The sequence below is a fragment of the Poecilia reticulata genome, chromosome 12, assembly GCF_904066995.2.
Source record: "Poecilia reticulata chromosome 12, P_reticulata-male-v2, whole genome shotgun sequence".
Lineage (NCBI taxonomy): Eukaryota > Metazoa > Chordata > Actinopteri > Cyprinodontiformes > Poeciliidae > Poecilia > Poecilia reticulata.
Window position 1 is genome coordinate 6,382,549 of NC_088841.1, and position 25,815 is coordinate 6,408,363.

The 25,815-nt window shown below is 37.5% G+C and overlaps 1 protein-coding gene across 10 annotated transcripts in view; it reads right to left on the reverse strand.

The window, feature by feature from the left end:
- The window catches only part of mast4 (microtubule associated serine/threonine kinase family member 4), a 95,845-nt gene extending 71,260 nt beyond the window's left edge, over window positions 1–24,585 (reverse strand). For 6 of the 10 annotated variants that reach the window (XM_008423467.3, XM_008423466.3, XM_081613101.1 and 3 more), the window contains exons 1-2: window positions 23,984–24,584; window positions 3,234–3,387 (exon numbers count right to left, since the gene is read on the reverse strand). In XM_008423467.3, the coding sequence (XP_008421689.2) occupies window positions 3,234–3,387; window positions 23,984–24,250 (421 nt within the window). In that variant the 5' untranslated portion in view covers window positions 24,251–24,584. Of the gene's footprint in view, window positions 1–3,233; window positions 3,388–13,542; window positions 13,680–19,873; window positions 19,890–23,983 lie in introns of those variants that run through there. The other 4 variants (XM_081613100.1, XM_081613099.1, XM_081613104.1 and 1 more) reach the window with 3 other exon arrangements.
- Window positions 24,586–25,815: the final 1,230 nt, after the last annotated feature.

Below are 25,815 nucleotides of genomic sequence, written 5' to 3' on the forward strand. Positions count from 1 at the left end.
CTGGATTTCAAAATAGACATTTATGAGAATGTCAGATCCCAACTTTGAGTAAATATTTCAACTGCGTTAAGACTTCATATTGCGAAAAATCTATCTAAAATGTGTCTCCATTCGCAACAAGTCAAGGGTGGTTCCCATTTCACTGATGTAACCCTTCAACCTTTAGGGAAATTAAGTCACAGTTTCGTTTTTTGTAAAAAAAATATATATATATATATATTATATATATATATATAAATTTAACATTTGTTTTCCTTCTTTGACGCCACACAGTCAGAAGAACATTACTTAATGTTTGCTGACCTTTCTGGTGAATAAGTGAATAATCCAGCTCTTTAATTTACACTTAGCCCTCAGTGTTGTGTCTGCTGGATATGAAAATTAGCTGCAGAAGTCAAAAACAGAAAAAATCCAGTCTTTGATCAAAAGGAAAGACATTCATCATGCTTTAACTGCACAACTAAAGCTGACTAACTGGCTTCAGGTTTGTTTATATATCCTGTTTTTTCTAGATCAGCTACTAAAGGTTAATGCATTTATTCAAAGCTGCACAGGTTTTATTAACTGAAAGGTTAACATTTTCATCAGCAAGGTGAAGCTCTCTCCAAATACCTCAGAAATTACGCTTTTAAAGCTACATTTTACACAGAGCCTGAGTTGCTCTAATTTACTGCAATACGCAAACAAAGCAGGCAGACTGAACAAAGGAGACATTTACTGGTTTGTGTCTTAAGGGAGAATTTATTTTTAAGACCAAAACCTGGGTTTGAGAAGAAAAATGTAACTTGTGATCAGTTGTTTTTAATCCGACTGTCTACTTTGATTTTAAAGAAAATGCTGAATATGTTTGTGTATTCTGGTTGTTGTAACTTGGTGCATCAAGACCAAAAGTAGATTTTTGATTTTAACCGTCATTTTCCTGATTAAAATACAGACTGAATAAGTAGATTTTAAAAAATCAGTTTAAAGTTTATTGGACATTAAATAGTATTTGAATTTTTTTCAGGATTATTGTCTAGTCTTTGGGGTTTTTTTTCAGCTTTTCTTAAACTCCATCCTAAACTTAAAGATGCAAGAACAAAAGCCCAGCCAGTCGATTCTGTATTTTCTTTCTGTCCACACAGTCAGTGCCGGCTCCCTTCTTGCACACTAATCCACCATGATGAACAGCCTATTAGTGGTGCGGCCGCCCTCACCGACTGACCGAGGAGTCATTCAGCTCATTCACCGGGTTTGACATCGCAAACTGAGCATGACAAACCAAACACACTAGAAAGCCATGAGGTCATTAACACTCCTGACAGATGGGAGTCCGCTCAGCAGCAAGGAGGCCAGAGGGAAACATTGGATAATATTAATACGAGAAGTACAAATCCGGGTCAGTTTTATGCTTATCAAATCTATGACCAAGTCACTTACTAGTCTAAGGTTTTGCTTTTTTCCTCTAGTAACTTTCCAGTTTTATACAACATAAAAATGTGTCTGTACAAAAACTGCAGATGTGCAAAAGGTTATGTTAAAATGCTCATTTTACAAGAGAATTTTAATTTTTTTAAGGTGCATAGTGCTTTTATTTCCCCCAACAATGAGAATCAATAAGTGATATTGATGATGGAATCTGTATTGTTAAATACTTAGCAATTCCCATTCCTAGTTGATAGGCTTGAATAATAAAGATTCCTCATTGATCTGGACAACAACACTAGCAGAAGAGTTTAGTTAGTCACCGTTTAAATATTTGCGTGGCAGGATTTTGGTTGCCTGATAGAAAAGTATACAAAATAAAAATCTGTAAGATTTTTTACTGATTTAGTGATGTAGTTCTTTACCAAGTGATTTAGTTATTTACAAAGAACTAAATCACTCTTTGTTTTCCCCATAATACTGCTGAAAATCTTGTCCCAGCTCGTTTTTATGAACCTGGTGTCGTGCATCGTTTCACCCTGTGAGCTGCTAGTTTTGACTGGCTCTGAATTACGTGTTACAGCCGTTTTCCTGTCGTCTTTCACACCTTACAAAAACAAACAAAAAGAAGATTAACCAAAAAAGATTACGCAGGTAGCAGAAATGAATAATAGCTGAAGCTGGTTAAAAGGTAAAATCTTAAATAATGCTTGCTTTACAATAAGACTATTTAATTAGCAGCCCACAGACTGAATCCACCCTGCTCACTACTTGAATGTGGCCCTTTGAATATGTTAAAAGTAGAGGGAGACAATCTATTCATACTGAAAAGTCACTTTGCGTAAGAACTAAATCAAACAGGGTGCTGTGCAAAAGATATAATTCACACATTAAGCTCAATAAACAGGATGTTAACCAATAAACCTCCACTTCAGTTTAATGGGGTTTGATCTGGTAAAAGTCTTTTAGTTTTCCACAACTTCCCTCTGAGGCAACTTTTATATTCGCGTAGATGGAAAAACACTCAGCGACTTGTTGGAAAGCCTGTGATTATTTCGTCTGAAGCGGCTCACTAGACTTGCCCGGCAAGTTTGGAAGCTCTCTCCTGCCCTCACCTGGGAAGGCCCCGGGGCCGTGAGCCTGCGCATGTGAACAGATTTTCTTCAAGTCATTCTGAGCAAAACTGTAGCTTAAGAGAAAACCGTTCACAGGAGGATCAGCCAATCCTCTTTTTGAAAACGCGTCCAATCTTGTTTAATCCGCTGAACTTGTCAAATTTAAACGTTGACTGATAAATTACACAAAGTCATTAAAATCTCGCCCCTTCCTACTCAAACATATTTAAAGTCAAACATGTTTTGACTGGCGTGAAAAGACGTTAGCTATTTATTTCCATTAGCCAACAACAATGTTGGTCTGTAGGCAGAGATGTGGTTACCATTAGTGTAAAATCTTTCTGTGAGTGTGATATGACAAATCATTCTTTAGCTGCAGGAGGAATGATTAGTGAAGCCGGGTTACCGTCAGGAGGCAGCAGGAAAATGATCCAGATGAGCCGACTTATTGTCTTAGTAGGATTAGTTACTGTAAACATGGGCTGTGCAGGAATCCACAAACAGTCCCTCCATGTGCTTTGTGCTTTTCAAAACAAAATATGTCATGCATTTCTCATTTGTATGCCAATGCGATGAGTCATAACAGTAAAATTGTAAAATAAAAACACGAGGGCAAATCAGAAAGAGGGAACTACATAGAGCATGTGTTAGATTATTTTTAAATCAAATCTGGTGGTAAAATGTAAAGAACAAACACAGAGATGAAGAAATTACCCGTCAAGCCACCGCCGAGACTTCTTCTACGAAGCTGTCTTCCATCCTCGCTGAGATGCCGTTTGAATTTGAGAGCAGGACTTAATCCGTGGGTTAGCTCAGGAATACTGGACTTTCTCAGGAGGTTCGGAGGTGGGTAGAGAATGTAGTCCAACTGCAGGAAAAGCAAGAAGAACAGGGTAAGACTGGAAGGAATACGCAACACAGCTGAACCCAAGACGCCTTCATAGAAGGAACGCCAGACCTTCAAACGATATCAGACTTTGTGTCTGCAAGGATGCAAAAAGAAAAACAAACACAAAGGAACAACTGCAGAAAATTCAGAAGGAATTGGATAATTTCAACTTGCAGGTTAAACAGATGAGAATACTCTTCAGTGTGGAGACCGAGAAGAACTAAGTTATATACAAGAAAAAATTTTTATAACATGACGACAAAGGTATGCAGTGCATTCAGGCTGCTAAGTAGTGAGAGAAAGCAAGACATTGGGAAAGCCAAGTTTCTTTGTTTTATGGTTGAGCTGCTGACCTTTGTCATGAAAGATGCCAGGTTTGGGCATATCCATAGTGCTGGGAAGCCTCAGAGTTAAGGTAGTAGCCAGGCTGTTATTAAAACAGGGTCAATCATTTTCATTTGCAAGATTTAACTAGTGCTTTGGTCTCAATAACTTTATTTATTTTTTGGAAGACAGTTTTGTTTACAGATATACAATTCATTTTATTTGTTGTTTTGTTTATTTTGGATATTTTAAATGTCTTCCAGTTCCAGTGTTTAAGTTTGTTAGAATTTGAAGTTTATTGATCTTTGAGAATGCGTTCTTGGATTGTTATATTGTTACCATAAAAATGATGTCAAATCAAAAATTGCATTATCACAATAACTTTTGGGACAATTTATCGTCCAGTAAAATCTGTTTTGGCAGGCCACCATCCGCTTGGCAATACACTGGGAAATGCCTTTCTAATTATTCTAATATGGCTAATCGCTAAAACAAGTGATTGCTAAGTAATACACGAGATGTGAAATTGCCTCTTCTGCAGCAAAATATACAAACCAGAGGCAATTTTCTTGCATAACAAAAATGGAAAACCAGCTTCGTCAAAATCCAATTTTAAAACAGAAAACCTCATTGTTGGAGGCATCTAGCAAACAACATCTACAGGAATAAACTGATTACATATTCCATTCTTCAGCGTTGTCTATTGCAGTCCTGTTGTGCTCCCTGAAGAGGACACCATGAAGCTCAGACAACATAACAAAGCGCTTTGTGGAGGAAGAGACCCTCCCTGAGAATACAAAGATACACAGAGGTGAGAGCAGCGTGTGGAAGGAAATGCCCTCTGCTTCCCCCAAGGGATGATTCATGATCCAAGCTCTTGTAGGACAAATACAAGCAAACCATTGTAGCAACAGCAAAAGATGCTCACAATGTGTCCTTTCTAGTTGGTTGTTATGAAATAAATATACTGTATTTTCCGCACTATAAGACGCACCAGATTATAAGGCCCACCTTCAGTGAATGGCCTATTTTAAAACTTTTTTCATATACAAGGCATTATACAAAAGCATTAAAAGGCGCATAGAATAGACGCTACAGTTACGTTGCCAATTTCTTCCGTACTCTATTATTACGCATCCACATTTGTAAATAAGCGGTCCCCAAGTACTTTACATATATTATGGATATATTAGGGATATTATGCCCAACTGCTTTCTGGGTAACACAGACCAACCGACACGCTGCCGCCGCAGTCTCTGTCTCTCCTCCCCTCCCTGGCCTTAAATGTATTATCAAACTTTATTAACAAACCAGCGTTCTGACAACTATCCCAGCATGCACCGTGCACTTCTTCTTCTGCGGGAAAAATGAAGTCGGCGGCTGCTTACCGTAGTTTCTAGACCTGTTGTGGCTCAATATTGGTCCATATAGAAGGCGCACCGGATTATAAGGCGCACTGTCGGCTTTTGAGAAAATTGAAGGTTTTTCGGTGCGCCTTATAGTGCGGAAAATACGGTACTGCTACCAACATTTACAATTTAAGATGCTAAGAAGTGTATATTAGCTCTGAGCAATGTTTAAAATATGCATATGTTGCTGAACAAAATAGTTCAGCAAGTACTGAAATATTTTGTTCTTGGTTATGTATGCACGTTTTCTCTGTCCTACTGATATTTTTAAGAACAAGAAAAAAAAATGTAAAATAATAGAAAAAAATCAAAACTAAGTAAAAATATTAAATTCATTACAATGTATTCATACAGTGCCAATTCACAACAAATGTCACTGTAATACACTGCAAAAAGTCATTTCAGTCCAATCATAATACATTCCAAATGATTCAAGTTATCAAATATTTCTGTCAAGTTCAGTAAATTGGTAAAAAAAACAAAAAAAAAAAACTTTTCAACGTAAGAAAATTCAGCAGACTGCATCTTGTTGATTATTTAGTACGTTTTATGTTAAAGTAAAAAGTTGATAGCAGAAGAAGGAGGATGTTTAGTTGTTGGAAGCATTATCTCAGTCAATGCAGAAAGTACAACCATCCCTCATTCCTACTGGCAAACATTTCAACTTGCCAGTGGGGATGAGCAATATTTAGTTAATGCCAGTTAGAGGAAAAAGAGTTAGCATGATAATTAGCCATCCCATAATATAAAGGTTCGCAAACCTCAATGATTAACATCATTGAAATTATTTCTGCTATTCATGGGGCGATAAACACTGTGCTTATGTTTCAAAATATGACTGATTGGAATCTTTGTGTAACATTTAGCAACACAGTTGCACTTTTTAATAGCTTAGTGGAAACATTTTAGTTGGTGAGAGTTTAGATCACGGGAACCATTTTTGTTTTTCAACAAAAACAAAAATGCTACATGAAACAAATTAGCTTTTTTTTTTTTTTTAAAGAAATCTGCTACAAGAGATTTTTAAAGAAAGAAAAATAAGTTTATTTTTGTTCATTCTTAAAAATCAAGAAAATAATGAAACTTTTAAGCAAAAGGAATGAAATTTTGCACATCAGAATGTGCAATGAGGGTCACTGATACGCTAGTCAACATAGAAATACGACCGTGATCATTTCCAGTGATGAAAAAGCCACTGCAAGGAAATGATGACAAGAAAGTGACAACATTCCTATTGCGCTGCTTTGCCTGTAAAATGGGAAAAAAGATGACCACAACTTGATCTGCCTGTGATCTCAAAATCATCACAGCAAATATATACCTCTATGAAATTAAAAAGGTTGATATCTCTTAATTATTTTCAAAGTATAGCATTAATTAGCTCCAAGACTTTGGAGTGTTCAAATGAAAGAGCTGATCTATAAAGTTCACATGTGTAGATTCCTTAAAGACAAATACCTGATGTAATTTAAAGCATGTCAACTGATGCAACTACCAAAACTATTGTATTAAAGTGATGCACCCTGACTTAGATACTGCAGTGCAGCAAGTGCAGCCAAATGGAAACAAACAGCACTGCACACCCACCAGCTTAATATTTAGGAGATAACCAGTGCTGGGGCAGAGATGAACAGCTCAGATAACATCCTCTAGCTCAACACAAGCATCTACAAGAAGCATTCTTAATACATTTAAATCCCATTCACACATATTCAGCATATCATACATGAAACATGTTATCCACAGGTTTCACCAAATAACAGTGAACTAAAAAGGCGTGTTTATTAGTCTACAGGAAAAGCTTGTGCTATTTGTGTTTACTGCAAACAGTGATTTCCTGTCAAAGATCTTCTGAAGACCAAGAAAAGAAACTTTGGGTTTTATTTCAAGATTGGGCTGCAGCTTCAAATTTTGATTGGGTTGCCAAAACAATCAAGGTGTTTTTAAAAAATTATGGTTGCTAATGGTTTGAGTGACTCACTCAATCAGCCCTGGATCTCCAAGCTAAAAATAAATCTCTTGCTTGTCTAAAGTCTACATCGGTTGCTACAGGAAGCTATTGGCTTTTCAATGAGTGAGACATTTAGGTCAAGACAACCAAAAGATCTACGTTATGACGAAATAAGCAGAAAATCCTAGATCTCAGAGTGAAAATATTCTGTACAAATTTGCTTCTTAGTAAATTTTCTAGAAAAAAAATGGACACAAACAAACCCAAACCACAGTTTATGTTAATTTAAATGTTTCCCCCTCCCGGTCTAGAAAAGCAAACCCAAAGGTGGAGGAATGGAGCCGAGATTTATCCCGCTTGCAGGTGGTGCAACAGCGTCCAGGTGTTCAAAGACGAACATATTCAGATTATTAAAAAAAATTAAAAAAACTTAGGCCAGGCACGGACAGACTTATGTAACATTATAGCAAACGCACAACAACCAAACTCAGTAAGCAGCTTTCAGGTATGCGGCGAGACAAACACGGGCATAAGCCGTATTGGTCTGAGCCAAGAAATTCAAGAAGGGTTATTCTGAAATGCACTCGTACAAATCTGACCATGACGTAAGGCAACCTATGACCCGAAGGACGACGCAGCGATGGGGTTCTCAATCAGATGTCCTGTATGTCTCAGCTTCCTCTGCTACTTTCAAATTTTATTTTGCCTGCCTACCCCTACGGCTTAAAAAAGAAAAACCAGGACTTTTTCTCATCTCAAAGCTGGTTGAGGCACATATTTAAGGTTTGCATCCCTGGAACTTTGCCACATCTTTTTGTGTTCCAATCACAAATTTTAATTTATTTTTATTAAATGTTTTGGACAGATGCTTTTCCATCCAACCAGCTTGAGGTATTTTCAAGTATCGAGAGAGCGTTTTACTTTACAGTGAAGAAAATTCAAATGAAATACACTGGAGTCTTTAGCTGTAACATGACAAAATGTAATAAAGTTGGGGGTGTTTGAATACATTTACAAAGCACTGTAAAACACCTACTTACAGAGAAGACAATAAAAGCAGTCATTTTTTCCTTCACTGGAGAATACAACCAGACATTGTTACAAAAGTACCATACATAGCTGGTAAAAAAAAAAGAAGTATGCAGCACAATCATCATAAAAGTATATCATTTGTGATCTTTGCTTTTATTTTTCATAATAACCATGATAAATGCGAGCCCAGTAGATCTGCGGAGGCTGCCAAAGCTGCATGGGTCCAAGTGATTTTTGCATTAGCTCAACTGTAATTACAGGTCACTCAAGCCAGCCATGAATCACCGGGATACTCAGTAAACCCATGCTTCCCACTCTATACATATCAGCATTTAAGAGGCTAACACAGCCACACAGCAGACTCTCTTATTAAAGGATAATAGTGCAATATCGTTCCATTCAAAACATCTGCATTGATTTAAGAGTGGGTGTCAGCCTTTTAAATGCCTATTTGATTACACGGAAAGCCCTGAAGTCAAGCCAGTCCCAGTTCACTTTCTGTGTCCACAGCAAATAGCACGCTGGTTTCAGTTTTGGCAGCGGCCACTGGCCTTTCACCCACCATTCCTCTCTATTTGTGGCGGGGTCACAGGGAGCTCCGAGTGCAGCTTCAAACACCTTTCCTCCCTCTCTCACCGTATCCTCTGTTCCTCCCTGAGCCCAATTTACAGTGGACAGTATCAACAGTGTTTTGTTACCAAAGCAGAGAGCAAACCGCTAAACACAAGGCGAGCTGCACAACACAGACTGACGGTATGCAGACTGAAAAATATCCTGTTTGAGTCTCATGTCACACAGTTGTGTTTGGGAATACGGACAAATACTTTCAACAATAAATTATGCCCAGAGGGAAACGAATCCTAACACAGTGTGTTTAAAAGAAATTCTGTGTGATCGACCAAGACAATATAGCAGATAACTCATCAGTTATCTGCTGAGAAAAAATTTCCCCGTTTTCCTTTTATAAGTAAACATATGAGTAGTGTGGTGTGTCACCACTTCCTCTGAGTCAACAGCTAAGTACTAATCTTGCCATATATTCTCAATTGGGTTTGTGTCTGGAATTTAGTAGGCCTTTTAAACCAGTTCAAAGGTAGGTCTGGTTGTATGTTTAGTGTTATTGACCAGCTGGAAGGTGAACCTCAACAAGTGTTTTGTAGTTTCAACCTTTTTTCTTCCCGGATTCACCCGCATTTCTGTCAGTTTTCACATAAGCTCCAACCTTCTGCCTCATCGGCTATGAAGAAAATGTCACTGCAGCATGATGCTGCCACAACGTAAAGGGCTTTTCCACCAACACAGTCTGGAACCTGCTCCAGATTCCAAACATGAATCTGAACCAGTGCCGCGTGTCTCCACCAGAAATTATCTTTCTTAGAAACCTTTTTAGATCATATTTGTAACATATTCCAGTTTGTTCATGCCAATGAACAACCTGCAGACTCCAGAGTTACTAATGGAGTACCACAAGGTTCAGTCCTTGGGCCAGTTATTTTTTCATTACATCATTACAGTTTTTATCAGATTATAGCATAGCAAGTTGTTGAGCCGCTGGAACTGGTTAGTCATTTACTCTGCTTGGCGTTAAATTATCTCTGCTGATAAAGTTAATTACCTTGGCGTTATCTTTAACCAGGACATCAACAGTCCTAAACTAAAACATGTTTGCAGGACTTTCTTTCACCTTTGTGCTATTGCCAAAATTTGAAATATCCTGTCCCAGAGCGATGCAGAAAAACAAGTCTATGCATTTGTTGCTTCAAGGCTGAACTATTGCAGTTATTTCAAACATGAATTAAGAAAAAAGAAAGAAAAAGAAAGTAAAACGTGAGAAGGAACATTTTTTTTAATCTTAACTTCTCTACATTGGCTCCCTGTGTTAAAAGCCTGGATATGATTTACAATTATTCTTCCTGCTTATGAAAAGCTCTCGATAGTTAAGCTCCGTCATATATAACATAACGTATGATTTCAACAGACTCATTTAATCTCTGACTGATGGTTCTCAAAATTTCTAAAGTGCAACCTTTTTATTATCAAGCTCCTCTTCTGCGGACCAGCTCCCAGTTTTAGTCCGTCTACTTTTAGGACTAGCAGGCCTAAAACATTCCTTTTTGATAAGCTTCACGTTTGAATGCTTAGCTACATGTATAGCTGTAGCGCTTTGGGCTTAGGCTTCATACAGACCACTCTTCATCATTTGCTGTCGTTTCAGCTGTAACTTTATTTTTCACCTGGCATTCTGCTTCAACAGTGACACCTTCCTGGAGAAGTCAAGTTCTTCCTACAAATAACTTCTTCAATAATATAAAAAGTTCTACTTGACTCCTCCTTCTGCATTTGAGTGTCTGTTCTGTCTTCTCAAACCCCCAGAAAGGGGGAACAGGAGGCAATCGACTGCTGTCGCCACACATCCATTAAGGAAAAGTGGCTGCAATGTGATGGGTCTCCATAGAAAGAAAACTTTTATCCAATCAAGTGCCCTGAGACAACATTTGCTATGATTTGGAGCTACATAAACTGATTTAAAATGTCTAAATATTTGGACATTTTAGAAACACAATTTCACTGCAAACTGCATTTTGATGACTAGATCTTTAGTAAAAAGAGGAAATATGTTTAAAAAAACACTGCATTAAAAATGCATGGTCCCTTAGGTCATCATTGCTTTATAGATGAAGGGTGAATAGTCCAAACTTGACAAAAAAGCAGCAAGCTGCAGAAAGCAGAACAAGTGTTAAGCACAGACTGTAAGCCTGTATTTGGATTTTAACAGCCAAGATTCAAGATTATAGAAACTAAATACCCCAAAGATGGGAAAAACACTGGGTGCTAATGAGTGAAACGTCTTCTGTACACAACACTATCAAACAGACAGAGCAGGAAGAAAAGAAAAAAAACTATTTCACCACACAGACAAGATTAGACAAATATTTCCCAAGGCTGAGGAATTAATACTTTAGTAGATCAAGCCAATGAAAACATTGCAGCATTGACACACTCATCCGATCTCTGCCAAAACTGCACTACAAGGCTGAAGAATGAAAGCAACACATGCAGGAGGAGGAAACTTGACGTTTCAAATAAAATGTTTTAATATACAACAGCGTGAAGTGAATGTGTAAACCTTGAAACTGTACTGCAAATGTGTAACTTTCAGACATCCTCATTCAGCAGGACATCGCCTCTTTCTGTGAAGGCATTGCGATGACATGTTGCTCATTTTTCCGGAGATTGATGAAGGGAACTTTTTAAAGGGGAACAAATTGTTATTAGAAACGTTCATTGGTTGCTAAGACACAATATTCTCAGGTTTACAGTGAAACAGGAAGAGAGACCCCATACATCAAGGCAGGTTCCACCTGCTTCCAGTCAGTGCCGTCTTGATTCACTCTTTGCTCTCCCTGCCATTGTTTCCTCATTATTTCCTTCTGAGAATAACACAAGTTCTCGATAATGAATCATTTCTAGAGAACAGCTTTCAAAAATATGTGTTCCCCCCCAAACAAAACTCTACATGCTTGGTAACAAAATGTCTCAAATCTGTAGGTTTACATGTTCAAATGACAGAATACTACCGCTTATACAATGCGATTTCATCATGCTGGTGTTAAATTAATTTGCTACAGAATTACAGGAAGTTTGCATAACATTTTGAGGATGATTTCACATATGAAAGAGTCTCTTGCTTTAATTAGCAAGTCGATGCCCAGTTTTTTGAGACGAGTAGCGTTTGAAAAGATGAACTGATCACCGGGACAAAGTAGTTTGTCAAAAGCATTGTTATGCAAATTACCCAGCCCTGTTCAAATACAGATTTTCATTTGTTGAAACTGAGGGAAACAGTGAGATGACTATGAATAAGCCACTTAACATACGAGTGCATACTTGCAGACTTAATACCCCTGACACATTGGTTTAGTAATCAGTTTGCCCCACAAATTTTTTTTATTTTTATTTTTCTTCCAGGTCAAAAAGGCTTTTAATTATCATACAAAAACAAATCTCTAAAAATAATTGTTGCTTAAACCAAAACAAGTGATTGTGGCACATTTGGCAACAACTCTCTCAACAATCATTCAACTTTTATTATGGACAATGAGTCTTTTACACCAGAGATCAAACACACTAAATCTTACAAAGTATTTTTTACTTTTGTTTCTTGTGGAAATATATTTGTACACTTCAAATAAGAAAAAGAAATATTTTTCAGGATCTTTTAAGCAAGATATAAGAGCTTGTTTTAAGTAAATAATTCCTTAACATTTTTTTTTTTAAATTAGCTTCACTGGCTGATTTTTTCACTTGTAACGACACATTTTTCCCATGCTTTAAGTAGAAGACTCTTCAACACAGTTTCTTATAGATGACTGAATCAAAAGCAATAAATATAAAGAGACTCTCTGAGCCAGTTCTTCTAATAAATAAAATGCAAAGAATGCCATTAAAACTTGGGATATGATACATCATCAGGCTCAAGTAAAGACCATCATCTAACCACCATGAAGTTGTCCCTTTTCAGTTTTATTATTACAACTCATGTTTACGTTTACTAGGCATCTCTTTTTGACATTATTGTTTGATAAAAGTAAAAACGTCCATGACTGTGATTGCGTAATGCATCCTTGAAGGTTCTAGAAAAGTTCACATTCATCCCCTCCGTCACCCCTCGCATCTGTCCTGTTCCATCCATCCATGATTTCCACCCCAGACCAAATCCCTCTTCGCCTGCTCACAGCCTCGACTATCTCAGTGTTTAATCATAGGAAGAACAAAAGTGAAATATTTTACAGCTCAAATCACAGCAAGTGTGTGCAACTCTGGCATTTCATCTCTTAAGCCCATCTCACCATGAGTACTTAATGGCACAGTCACTGGATGTGAAGAAGAAATGAAATTTACAAGCAAAGCATCAAAGTTTTACAAGGATTTTCTCTACCCTCCCTTGAGAATTCAGTTTCCTGTGTTGACAGGACCTTAAGTAAACAGCGGTCCTTTCCTTCTTCAATTTCATACTGTCATCTATGTTGAGATTTATCATTTTCAGCACTGGAAAGAACTGAACCCTGCACCATTTGTCCAGCCAATTAACTTCATTTTTCCATGCAGAGGGACCATAGAGACTTAACATATGCATTTTAAATCATGTGCAGACTGGCCTCAGGCCAGACAACAAGTTATATTTGGTAATGATGTATATTTGAAGGTTTTTATCAACTAATAGTCTTAAAATTACTTTTATAAGGCTGCTGCATGACCATGTATTCATGAGGTTTGATTGTAAAAAGTGATAGGAGTAATTTCATTCCACAAGCCCCTTCAGATTCGTTTTTAGAAGAGACCGCTAACAATATTTATGATACATTAGTCCCGCTGTTTACGCTTGAACCCAGTTAATAGAGAACTACTGTCTCTTACCTTGTTTCCAGTAGAGGATGAATCCCGAGGAACAATTAAATTCCTGCCAAGGGACATTTTATCTAGGCACTAAAACATCATCCACATCACCTTAAATGCAGCGCAGAAACCAGGGATTACAACCAGAAACCCTTTGACAGAGGAAGGGAAAGAAGAGTCAAAAATCAATGACAGATTGTGTTCAGTCAGCCCCTCGCAAGACTGAACAGAGCCTTAACCAGATTGCGCTAATCCTCTTAGTCTCAAAGTGAACATTAACACGGGATGTTCTTCTCATCATCCTGCCTGCTTAAATAAACGGCCGCTTATTTAGGGGTGCAACATGCGGGCTGAGCCGGCACGCAGGAAACGGCTGAACATCGTCAACCATAAGCAACTGTTGATACACAAAGCAGGAACAAATGCTCTGCTTTACTGTTGACCTTCCAAATTCATGGTACAGATCCTCGCAGAGTAAACATACTGGCCAAATAATGGTTACTGTGTGTCACAATGAAATAAAAAAAACAGAGGATTAGCAGGTTAAAGGTGGTGATTAAATTACGACGACCTGTTGAAGCTTTGTGGGAATTAAAGCTGCAAGTTAAAGCACAAACATGCACTGCGATTCAGACATTTTCACATTTGGCAAACATTATCCACATTTTCTTCATATCTTCTCATTCAGTTTAGCCTCAACATCAACACAAGAGTGTGTTTTGCAAGTTTAACAACAACAACAAAAAAAGACATATTTTCATATGAATTCACATCTGCTTATTAGCAGTAGTTGGTTAAGGCATTTTTAGACATATGTTTTAAGGCATTATTAGAGTATTACTGGCAAATAATGAATGAGTAGTGAACTAAAAAGTAAACAAAGGCAATTCAGTAGAGAATTTACCACCACAAGGTCTCCATTCATGTCCTACTAATAAAGTGACAAATATTTTCCATTTTAGATTAATTGCCCTTAAAATATTTCATTTTGTGATACAGGCATTTTGTAAAGCAAAACAATGTATCAGGATTATTTTATAAGCCTTCTGGTCGTCTAAATTTCAAGCTAACTTTGTTTACAGATCTCAGCGTCTCGTCTCACACATGGTCAGCTTGAACAAAGTCATCCATCTATATTGATTTTGCTTTTAGAGAAGTCATCTTTGTTTGCCGGTGAAATTCAGCTGTAAATTATTTGCCCGAGTACATATTTCAATCCAACAGGCAAGCATGGACAAAGACTGGATTAACATTGTTTTAGTTAGCTAAATAAAATACCTACAAGAAAAACTAATTTCTGTTTTAATTAGAACTTTTTTTTTCATTTTCAAACAGAATAAATACAGTCTTGTATTCTGTTCTGTTTTTATTTTAAACTATCTCCTAAATTGCAATGTTCTGTGGCTCAAAGCGAAAAATTAAGACAAGAGTTCATGCCAGAGTCAGATCTCCTTGAGAGGACATGAAGTTGGCAAAAAAACCCTTTCTCCCCAGGAGTTATATTTTGTTGAAAATGCTTTAAAAAAGAACAACAAAAAAAAAAACACATATGGAGTCCTACTGATGCAGGACGTCTCTGTTACATTTATCCTGAGGTCTTGTTCTCTGTCTTAACTCCTACTTTTCTGCTACTTCTGAAACAGCAGAATTACGTACAGAATTACGACTGAACACCGGCGTCTTTAAGAAACAAAAATCCACATAAATGACCACACTGGCACACAGACGCTGGCAGGCATTAAGGCGTGAAATTAAAACATGTTTTGGTGTTTCAACTGCCTCCTCAGATTCACTTTCGCAATGGCATTTTCTTCCTACTTCTGCTTTACCTTCTTTCATGCTTTGCACTGACCTTTCAGCCAACTCCCACACTCTTGTGCTGCTTTTTATTTACCTACAAAAAGCACACAAAAAAACTCACTGTACTGTACAACTAAATATGGCCTCTGTTTACAAATACAATTTTAACAGCATCTGGCTGTTTAGCTATGCAAAGTCATTGTTAATCCACTACAGGAAATGAAACAAAAGCTGTCTTGGCATTTTTTTCTCTCTCTTTTCCTCTCTCAGAGGATTGCCATTCAAAAAACATGCACTGAAGTAAAGACAAGACTCCATGAAAGAAGCACCTCTGTGTATATTTATGTCAGTTTTCAATAGTTTAATAAGGAAAAAAGGGTTAGGGTTAGCAATCTGCTCAGTGACTATTATTTCCATCATAAAACTGCATATGCAGTTTTAGGGGGAAATATCACTCCAGCATTACCTTACTGTGCATTCAACACTAGAACAAACAACTACGCCAGCCTGCCACAGATTTCTGGACATGTTGAAAATCTCCATAGCTGGAGTGCACTGCTCCGTCCTGCACATGTGAATCATCGCAACGCAACTGATGCGAGCACAACTCAAATATCAGTACTGACCCAACAACAACATTCACTGTTTTACTGTGCTGCCTGCACTGCTGAGACTCATTATGCTGAATATACTAAACCCATGGATCTGAAAGTGAAACGAGTCTTCTTTCTGAGTAACAGGCAAATAATTGTCCAACCACAACAGCGCATGAAGCACTGAATTGTAATTATGAGATAGTAAACTGATCTGTAAAGTAAAGCAAAATTGATTGATGATTTTGTAACAAATGTAATGTCATCTTTTCTGAATTTCACTGCCTTGGTCTTAATATATCTGCACTATTTAGTTGGTTTTGCACAAGTTTGCCTTCATATCCTCATGTTTAGACCCACATAACACCAGTGGTTCTCTCCATCATGGTCTTCAAGAACCACGTTCCCACATGTTAGGCGTAATCCATCTACCACATATGACTTAAATAAATTAAGAAATAAACAGAATAGGTGGCCAGGAGTTAATGCAATCATTTGAGTATGAGGTGCTGGAGAAGACACACATTAAAAAGACAAAGAAAAGGATTGAAAACCACTAACTTAGATTTGGTTATAGGGATAGGGAAAGAAAGGAAAGAAACTTGATTGGGCCATTTTCTAAGTTGGAGTCAATGTCAACTATAGATCATAGCAAGTAATGGTAAAAATTGATATGTTGACATTTGTTTATAATTGTATTAGTTATCATGACAGTCATCTCAGTTATTATAAACTGTAAGCATCTATGAATTTCTAGATTTTAAATAGATGGGACCTTGGCTTTAACTTTACCTAAAAGTTAAGATGTTAAGGACCAAAATGTCCCAGGACATTATGTTACCTGCTGGAGCTCATAGTCACTGTGGAGTGAAACTCAAATATTCAAACCTGGAAAAATAAACATTCAGCTCATGAGTACAATGAACAATGGGTACATAATAAAAATATGAAACCCCCTTTTTTTTATAGAATAGTAATTTCATAAATCACAAATAGCATTTTAAAGAGTACAAGCAGTGCAGATCTTAAACTATGTGCTTTTATAAATGAATAGTAAGTCACAATATTTTCGGAGCTTTGTAAATAATTTAAAATTGGTGGTGACAGTGTCGATGTTTGCATTAGCAAGTGCCAGACAGTCAACAACAGGGCAACTCTAGAAATACTTAATTTTCTACAACAAAATAAACATCTTAAGACATGAATACAGCCAGGTGTCCAACCAAATACACAAATATTTACATTTACCACCCAATCACTTACTGATTACAAATGACGATAGCATTCTAAGACATATTTAATAATATCCATCGTTCAACCAGCTAAAAATAAATCACAAGAATAAAGAGTTGGGTGTGGTGATTGTGTGACTTCAGCACAATGCACTATCCAAAAATTATGCAGATATTGGTGGAGAACAAAAATAATGGCTGATTGGGTGCAACTTAGAAATACTTAGTGAGTTCAAATTAACTTCGCCATTGGCTTGAACACTGACTAATGCTGCTTGTACTCATCTTTCAAGACAGCAAATATGTTCCAAAGTCCTAATCAATAATGGATTTTGATCCTTATCTGTAAATATTTGTGAACGCTACAAGGGGTTATGGAAATAAGCAAATCTACAGAGAATGCAAGGAGAATGAAACTACAAAACTGAAGCTAAAAGTCCAAAAGTTAAACAATGACCTGAAAATGACCATTTCTCTCCGGGTTGCTACTGTGAGTTGCAGTCAAGGTAAACATTTTGATCAGCCCCGAAAAGACAATGTTAAAAAATGTCTCCAATTAAAACTACTTCACAATGACTTCACCTCCACTGTGTTCTTTAAAAAGGTGGAATAGATATGTATGACTAATGTGACCTGTGTGCAGAAAAAGCTCCTCAGTTTGTGTTGAGGTAATCCACCTGGATACTGCTCCATAAACCTTTTCAGGACAGAAAGAATCAAAGTACAAGAGGAGGAGTGAGTAGTTTTTATGAACATAAAAGCTTTTTTCCTCTTATCCATCAATGACATGTTAGTATAATAACTTTATTGTTTGGTAAACATTTAATCTGCTCCTTGAACACAAAGGCTTTTCAATAAATTACCATACAGTAATCTAATACGATGACTCATCATAGTAAATTGTACTTATCTAAATATTCACCCTCAATATGCAGATTAAATGACATTTTTAAGGTTAATTTGTTTTTGCTTAATTTTTTCTGACTGGATTAAGGAGACTCTGGGCTTTTGTTGGCTTTGGAGCCATATTTTGCTTACACCAGTTTTAAAACAAAACGGGTATAAACGAAGAGATTCGATGATATTCTGCAAGTGAAATATAATTTTGCCACAGTGACGGGAAACTTCCTGCATTATCCATATGAAACAAAACAACCGTATATATCCAAAGGTGTCTTCCCAATGTGACAAGGAGAAGTAGGAGAGTTTGGAAAACAGGCGGTTTGATTATGAGGGGATATAAAATCTACAGCACACATAAAAGACCGCTGAATTAATGATTAACACACTGGCTGCTTGTGTAACTAGTAAAGCGGTAAGTCAAGACTGGTGTGCGAGATATCTCAGATTTATAGTGGCTGTGCAAATTGGTAAAGTCCAGAGAAGGTCAGTGCATATCAAAGGTAGACAAAGAGAATTTGTTTATACAGCAGTCTGTAAAACCCACCATAAATAAAGGTGCGAAGCAAGAGGTTGTAATGCTGGCAAACATAACACTTCCCGGATCAAAAGTTAAGCCTAGTATTAACCCAATATTACAAGCCGAAGGACCATTCTAGCATGGATTCTCGTCCAACAAAACACACCAGTGGGGTGGAGTCGCACGGCGCTCCTTTCCAGTCAGACTGCCTGGCATGAGAAATCTTAGCAGAGAGTTGAGGTGTTGCACAAAGGCATCTAAGGGATATTTTCTCAAAACCTCAAGGAATGCTACAAACATGTTAAAAAGAATAGATCATATGTTGACTCCAAGTGTAATTATAGTAAAGTCAATAAGAGGTTATTGGACTGGTTTGACCAGGAAGTGAAATGGGATGGAGCATTTACAATTAGAGCTTTATAAATAGAAAGGTGACAGCTCACTGTTAGAGATTTCCTATACAGCTTTGGCAATAAATGCATTTCAAAAAGGAGCCCTAAACCTCATTCTGTCATCAAAATAAACTCAATCTGGTGATATACAGATTAACAGAAGGGGAGAAGCTATTTCCATGTTATTTATAATAGTTTGCTTTCCGATTTTTAACTGTATTTCATCTTCACTATGGCTTAGAAACGTTCCTTTTTCCATTTCCAGCAACTGAATTTTAAATTATAAAAGATTTTCTTTTTATGACTAGGCATGATAATCTTGTATACACATATCACAGTCTCATGTTACACAAAATTATACAGCAAAAATAAAATAAAACATCACTCAGAGGCTTTTATATAAACAACGCAACAGCTGCCAAATATACAACTGATTTTCATTTTTAAGTAAACTAAAGCTTTGAATAAATATTTGGTGGTAAATTTGGTATCAGTTCTTGTTCTGGTTGATACTGACAGATACAACATGCTGGTTTGCACATTGCATGCTGCCCCCATATGAAAATATTTCTCTTTGGATCATCTTTTGATGATCGTAATGTGCATTTTCTGTGCAATTCCCAGAAAATAAATGAATAAATAATTTGTAAGAATTTGTAGACAGTTAATATTTTTGTTAGAAAAATTATGATTTTTCCACAGTCCTATTTTCAAATATATAGACTGTTAAAATCAAGACTACCTACAACTCTGTGACAGCTTTCTGACTGAAACGCAACATTTAATTAAACTTGCATTGTCTTTGTTTGAAAAAGAACTAAACCAAAGTTTATCTATAGATGGGGTTTTTTCTCTCGCTGCCCGCAACTCCAGACAGATTTATACACCCAACTCTAAAGCTGCAATCATACAGACCTGTAAATATAGGCATCAAACACAGCAGGAGGAAAACCGTGAACCGCCAGAGCTGCACACTTCTAAGTTTGGAGAACGAGTCGCTGCCGAGCAGATTGGAAAGAAGAAGTGATGTCATCTGCTCTCAGAAAGTCAGAGGTCAGGATTCCCTGTTTAACATGGTAATACCAGCCTGCCTGGCAGCGTTCTAGCCCACGGCGTGGCTACTTACTTCAGTTTGACAGGTCAAATTACATCTCATCTTCAGAGCTCGGCACAAGTGAGGTCACTGGCTTTAGATTAAGCTGGAGCTCCAAAGGCAGAAAGGAAAAAGGACAGAGTTCATAGGGGTAGGGTTCAATGTTTGGACAGATTCTTGTATGTTTTTAACTCTACTTGCTGAACAGAAAGGGCTGAGAAAGAGAGAAGAAAAGTTTGTCTTTGCACTCAGGGAATTCTGCTCCAGCTACGGGTGTCTCGTAATGAAGGTGGAGAAAACATTTGGTTTCATGCATTTCACATTTTAATTCCGCCAATTAGTACGCATTGACGGAAAATGTAATGAGATCAGACTCCATCTTTACTCTTTACTTTTTATATCTCAGCCCTATTAGGATAATGGCCTGTCATTCAGTCAGATCGAATTAGTAAGGCAACACACTGTTCGCAAACATGACACCAACTTAAGGCTGTCACCCAACAAATGTTAAGATGGTGTTGCCATCTTAACATTTAAGATGGCAACACAGAGGCTAATTCCTTTCCATTTTGAGTTAAAACACTTAATACGGTGTTTTGTTCAATCCTGCAGAGTCTTCAGACAACCCAACCAAAATGAGGCAAAAACTGTGTGGCGAAAGCAACGGCACATTGCACAACACTTTGTACTTTCCATCCACGATTACTTCAAGATCGGAAAGAAGGAAGAGCTGGGGAGTGGAATGGTGCTCCACACCTACACTCCGAAGTCACATCTTCAGCTATGATTTTAAGAGCAGACTAACGCTTGACATTTCAAAAGACACCCCGGAATCAAACCAGTGGAACCGGTCTGCAGAAACATCCAGGAAGGAGAGTTAAAAAGCTGAGGTTCACATTTCAGCTTCCTCATGTTCTCCTTCTGTTTCCTGTGAAAACACTACAACTGTGCTTTTCTCCTTAAAAATATGAACTAGACTAGAACCACCTTGTGTCTCCAAAAATTCCCAATTATTATCAATGTAAATGTCAATATTGGTTAGATTTTGTCTGGTGGCTATTTTCGTCTTTCTTTGGGATGAGTGAAAAACAAAAACAAAAACCCAAGATGATTCAATTAAATTTCCTAAAGAATCAAACAAGATTTGTCTTGTATTGTATAATGTCTTGTACCATGTAGTCAAAATAAAAATAGCCATCAAGGTGTAAAATGTTTTGCCTTTTATAGAGGCAAAAACCTGCCTGTATAAAAATAGCTAATAGAAATTACTACATTATTTACTGGTCCAGTTTCAATAAAAAAAAAGGTTAAACAAGAAAATCACAACCAAAACTGGCATGACTGACACACATCCCTTCTCTTATCTTGTAACTAATCAAAAGAGAGACCTGTGTAATGCTATATTTAAATCGCACAAAAAGGAAGTCAATGATTATGAAACTTGATCTTGAATAATTTTTTAAAAAGCATGCATTTAGTTTTGAAAACAGTTTTTATAGATGTCAACCCAAAATCAGAGACTTTGTTATTTATCAAAAAATGATTGTTTTCATCTAAGTAGACAGAAATAATCCATGTTAATTAACCAAATTAAAAAATGTCTTCAAAGGTTGAGATTTCTACATTTTTTGGTACAATAGTACAGTACACCTATAAAAAAATTCACCTGATCCTACATCTTTGTCAATGGGGTCAGCAATTGCTAATGGTGCTACATGCTGTTGTTTATGAACTCAATGATTATCTTTATTTTATGCTTCATATTTTTGATACTTCGTTTATCAAAGACACAGGAAAGCTATGGAACAGATTTTTGTTTTCCTCTCTCATGCTTCAAATAATCTATACTTCTTAGCATGACTTTTTCTGAACTGTGGCTTTTCCTATTACAAAACCTCTGTTTTTTTTAACTAACCACATTATTCTCAGAAAATCTAACATTCTTTGAGCAAGCGAGCGAGAGCTTGGTACACATTTAGCGCTCCAGACGCTGTCAGCGCTGTTTGTGTCCTGAACATCCTTCACATTTAAACCACAAAATTTCAATGTGTTTCATTAGGAGTTGATGTGAAAAACCAATACAAAGTAGAAGAAAAGTAACATTTTGTTTTCTGTGCAAGACAATATGGTAAGCGTGGTGTGCATTTGTAATCAATCTCTCTATGGAAGTACTTTATGGAAACACGACCAGCTGTAGCCACAAGTAGTACTTTTTTGGTACGTCTCCACCAGATTCTCTCATCTAAATGCAGAAATTCAGAACAATTTTTATTTACATGTCTCAGTAGCAACGGGTGGACAGCTCCTCAATTCTCAAGTCTTGCCTAGACTTTCAAATGAGTGTTTTGCATGCAGGCCAAAAGGCTTTGAATCAGTCTGGTCTTCGTTCACGTGTTTGCCGTGTCTAAATGGCTTCAGGCAAAACGCTAACCTGGATTTTTTTAAGCAATCTTTTTTTCTCTCTCTCTCTTTTAGCCACTCCTCCATACGATTTGTCAACAGCATGACTAATTGCTTTGGAGATTTTCTCACCTGAGCTGTATCATACACCTTGTTTTTTTGAATGATTAAACAGTGCTCATAAACCGGCTTTACTGGCACAACTTTATAGCCTGAGCTGTCCGCTGCGTCGATTGGTCTTCACGGTGTTATTTTGCCTCTCATGTTCATCAAGCCTCTGAGGCCTTCACAGAACAGCTGAATTTATATTGAGATTAAATTACACTAAGTGCAAAAAACACAATCTTGCCAAGAACCTTTGGTCTAGTTTCTAGTGCAAATATCTTATACCCATGTTAAGCGTCAGGCTGATTGCATAGCAGGAATGATCAGTAACACCGTAACAGAACAGTCGAAGGCAAAAGAGCACACTTGAATTGTAATCAAAGCTTAAAGTTCTTCACCGACTTCAAGAGTAATTTGATCAGTATGAGCTCAGCAGAGGCAAGGTGCACGCTTACAAATATTTTAACAGGGCGAAAACTAACGACTTCATCGAGCTCTGATGTTCTCCACTTTACTTCTGTGTGTATAAAAGGGGTTGAAAGACTAACCTAAACGCAGAGAGGTTTATAATTAATATGCACTCAAATATTTGGACTTTCTAAAACCAACAGAAGTGGACCCACACACACACACACACACACACACACACACACACACACACACACACACACACACACACACAAAGCTAGGTTGTGTTTGGCGTCTGTTGCCTCTACAATCATTCATCAAACCTTGGCTAATATCGCTGGCATATCAGTCACTTTTGAATGTCCACGCATTAGGAATCTAAGATTACAAATATTACAGCATGCATAAATAAAATACGAGTGGAGCTGAATTTGTGGTGCTTCATCACTGATAGCATTAAGAATAACATGTTTAAAAAAGGTGGAAAATATTTTGATTTCAGAGAAAAAGTATGTTTACATCAGCAAGTCTGCAGGTGCAAATGTTTCCTGTTTACAATACAACGAACCCCCGATACTCATGAGGGTTACAGACAAGTTAATCCACAAATACTTCAGACCCCCTCTAAAAACCCTAATAACTGCCTATTTTAATAGTTCAAACATCAAAATATGCCTTAATATACATGAATACACACTGTGTAAGAAGCTAATATCTACAGTATTTTTTATTTTCACTCTTGGAGCTACAGCCAATCAGCATCAAGAGAAATAAATGGCGCCCTCAGCTGGTGTGGAGGACCAGTTGAGCAGCATGGTTTGCTTCTGCCTTGTGTTGGCTGACTCTTATAACATTTACTTACATTACGAGGGTAAAAAAACATTTGCTGTATTTAAAAAGGGTAAAATTGTCAAATATGAAAAAAAGCAACAACAACAAAAAAAACAGACGATGTCATTGTTTTGGGGGGTGACTGAAACAAATACCCATAAATGTGTTCCTGTAGTTTGTGCGTTTACCATGTCGTCTTCCTCCTCCTGCTCTTCATCATCATCATCATCATCATTCTCCGGTGTCTCCTTGTCATGGTCTGCGTTCCCACCGTCTTCAGCTGCTTTGCTGCTTCCACGGTCCGGATCTTGTGCGTTATCAACATTATCACCATAAACTTTCATCTCCGCACCAGGCGTCGTCTCTTCTCCCTCGGACACGACGTTGGAACTGGAGGAAGACGAAGACAGACTTCTACCGCTTCCAGACACCGAGAAATGCTGCTGTTGCTCCATTGTGTCAAGTTCTTGTTTTTTATAATGTGACGCCACAACAAACGCGGCTTTTTTTTTTGTTAATTAACTTCCCAGCTCACCTGTCCCGTTCATTTTAAGAAGCTAGAGAAGTCTACTTCTTCTTTTCTCTCCTTCAGCTTGAAGACAGAGCCACGACGCAAACATTGTAACTCAGTGCTCATTAAACGTATCGACAGTCCAGTCCAAACCCCAAAGCTTGTCAAACAGCTGGGCTCCCCTCTTCTGTTACGGTCGCCTCCTTTTGGATTTTGACGCTCATGACGTTCCCAGCAGCGCGAGACCATTCTGTCACCTTCATATCTCACAACTACATACAGGCTGCTGCCTCAAACGAAACCATGCCCACAGCGTGCGGGTGTGGACCAATCAGATCACAGAGACTGACGAACCTGCCAAATGCTACTGGTCCGCACTATTTACACGCCGGTGCAGCGTGCAGACCCGATGTTGAGAGCGACGTGCGGATTTTGCATGACTGAGAGGGCTTAGACCTTTGTTATGCCTTCAAACAAAGAAAGACAGAATCAGCTGAATGCTTTTTAGAATACAGTTTTTCGGAAAAATACTATTTTTTTCTTGAAAACATACACTGGCAGAGTATAATGATGTTTCAAAGAAATTTTTTGTGTTTTTTTTTTTTTTTTTTTTTACATTTCTGTAACTTCATTGTTAAAAACCTCTTTGAAACTGCCCTGTAGAGTCTTTAAAAACATATTCTCGGATATTCCTTGGTCAGGAGGCCGACTCTTCACAAGACAACAAAGATGCTCACATGACAATTATTCCCATACCCCCGTATACACACACACACGCACACATGCACACGCACACACACACACACAAACACTCACTCGATCAACCTAACAGGGAGAACATCCAAACTCCATACAGAAAGCGATTAAAACTCAGGACTTCCTTGCTACCAACTGCGCCACTAAGCAGTCATTGCGCCTTATCAGAAGCTAATCAGACACAAACTTCCGACCACTAATGCAGCAACACTTTCCCACAGTGCATTTGCGTGAATCACCTTAGAAAACTTCTTCTAGGGACAAGTAAAAGGTTACTTTTTCTCGTATTGCTATATACAACCGCTATAATACAGTTCATATCAATGAATAATATTGAAAACTATATGAATATCTATTATATCCAGCCCCGAAAATTGTCTGTTCAGGATGATTTCAACTAATCCGAGAAAACATTTTTTCCACCTTTCCTCCTCCGTAACAGCAGCGTACCCTTTCTGTCACCGTTGCAAGTAAAGTCATGCAGCGGTGATATGGAAAACGAGCAGACCCACCATTATACCCACATCTCACATTGCTACTGCCATTAGGCGCTCAGTTTAATTGATTTATCATAAGACCATTTTTATTTATGTCAAAAATTCATTTTTACTTATTTATTTTTATTTAGTCGACTTTGCTACTTTATGTCTACCTGTACCCCTCACCTCTTAAAGGCGACATGCCCACATTCAATAGAGCCTTTCATTTATCTTATCTAAACAACGAAAATGTAAAGCTTATTACCAGTAAAGG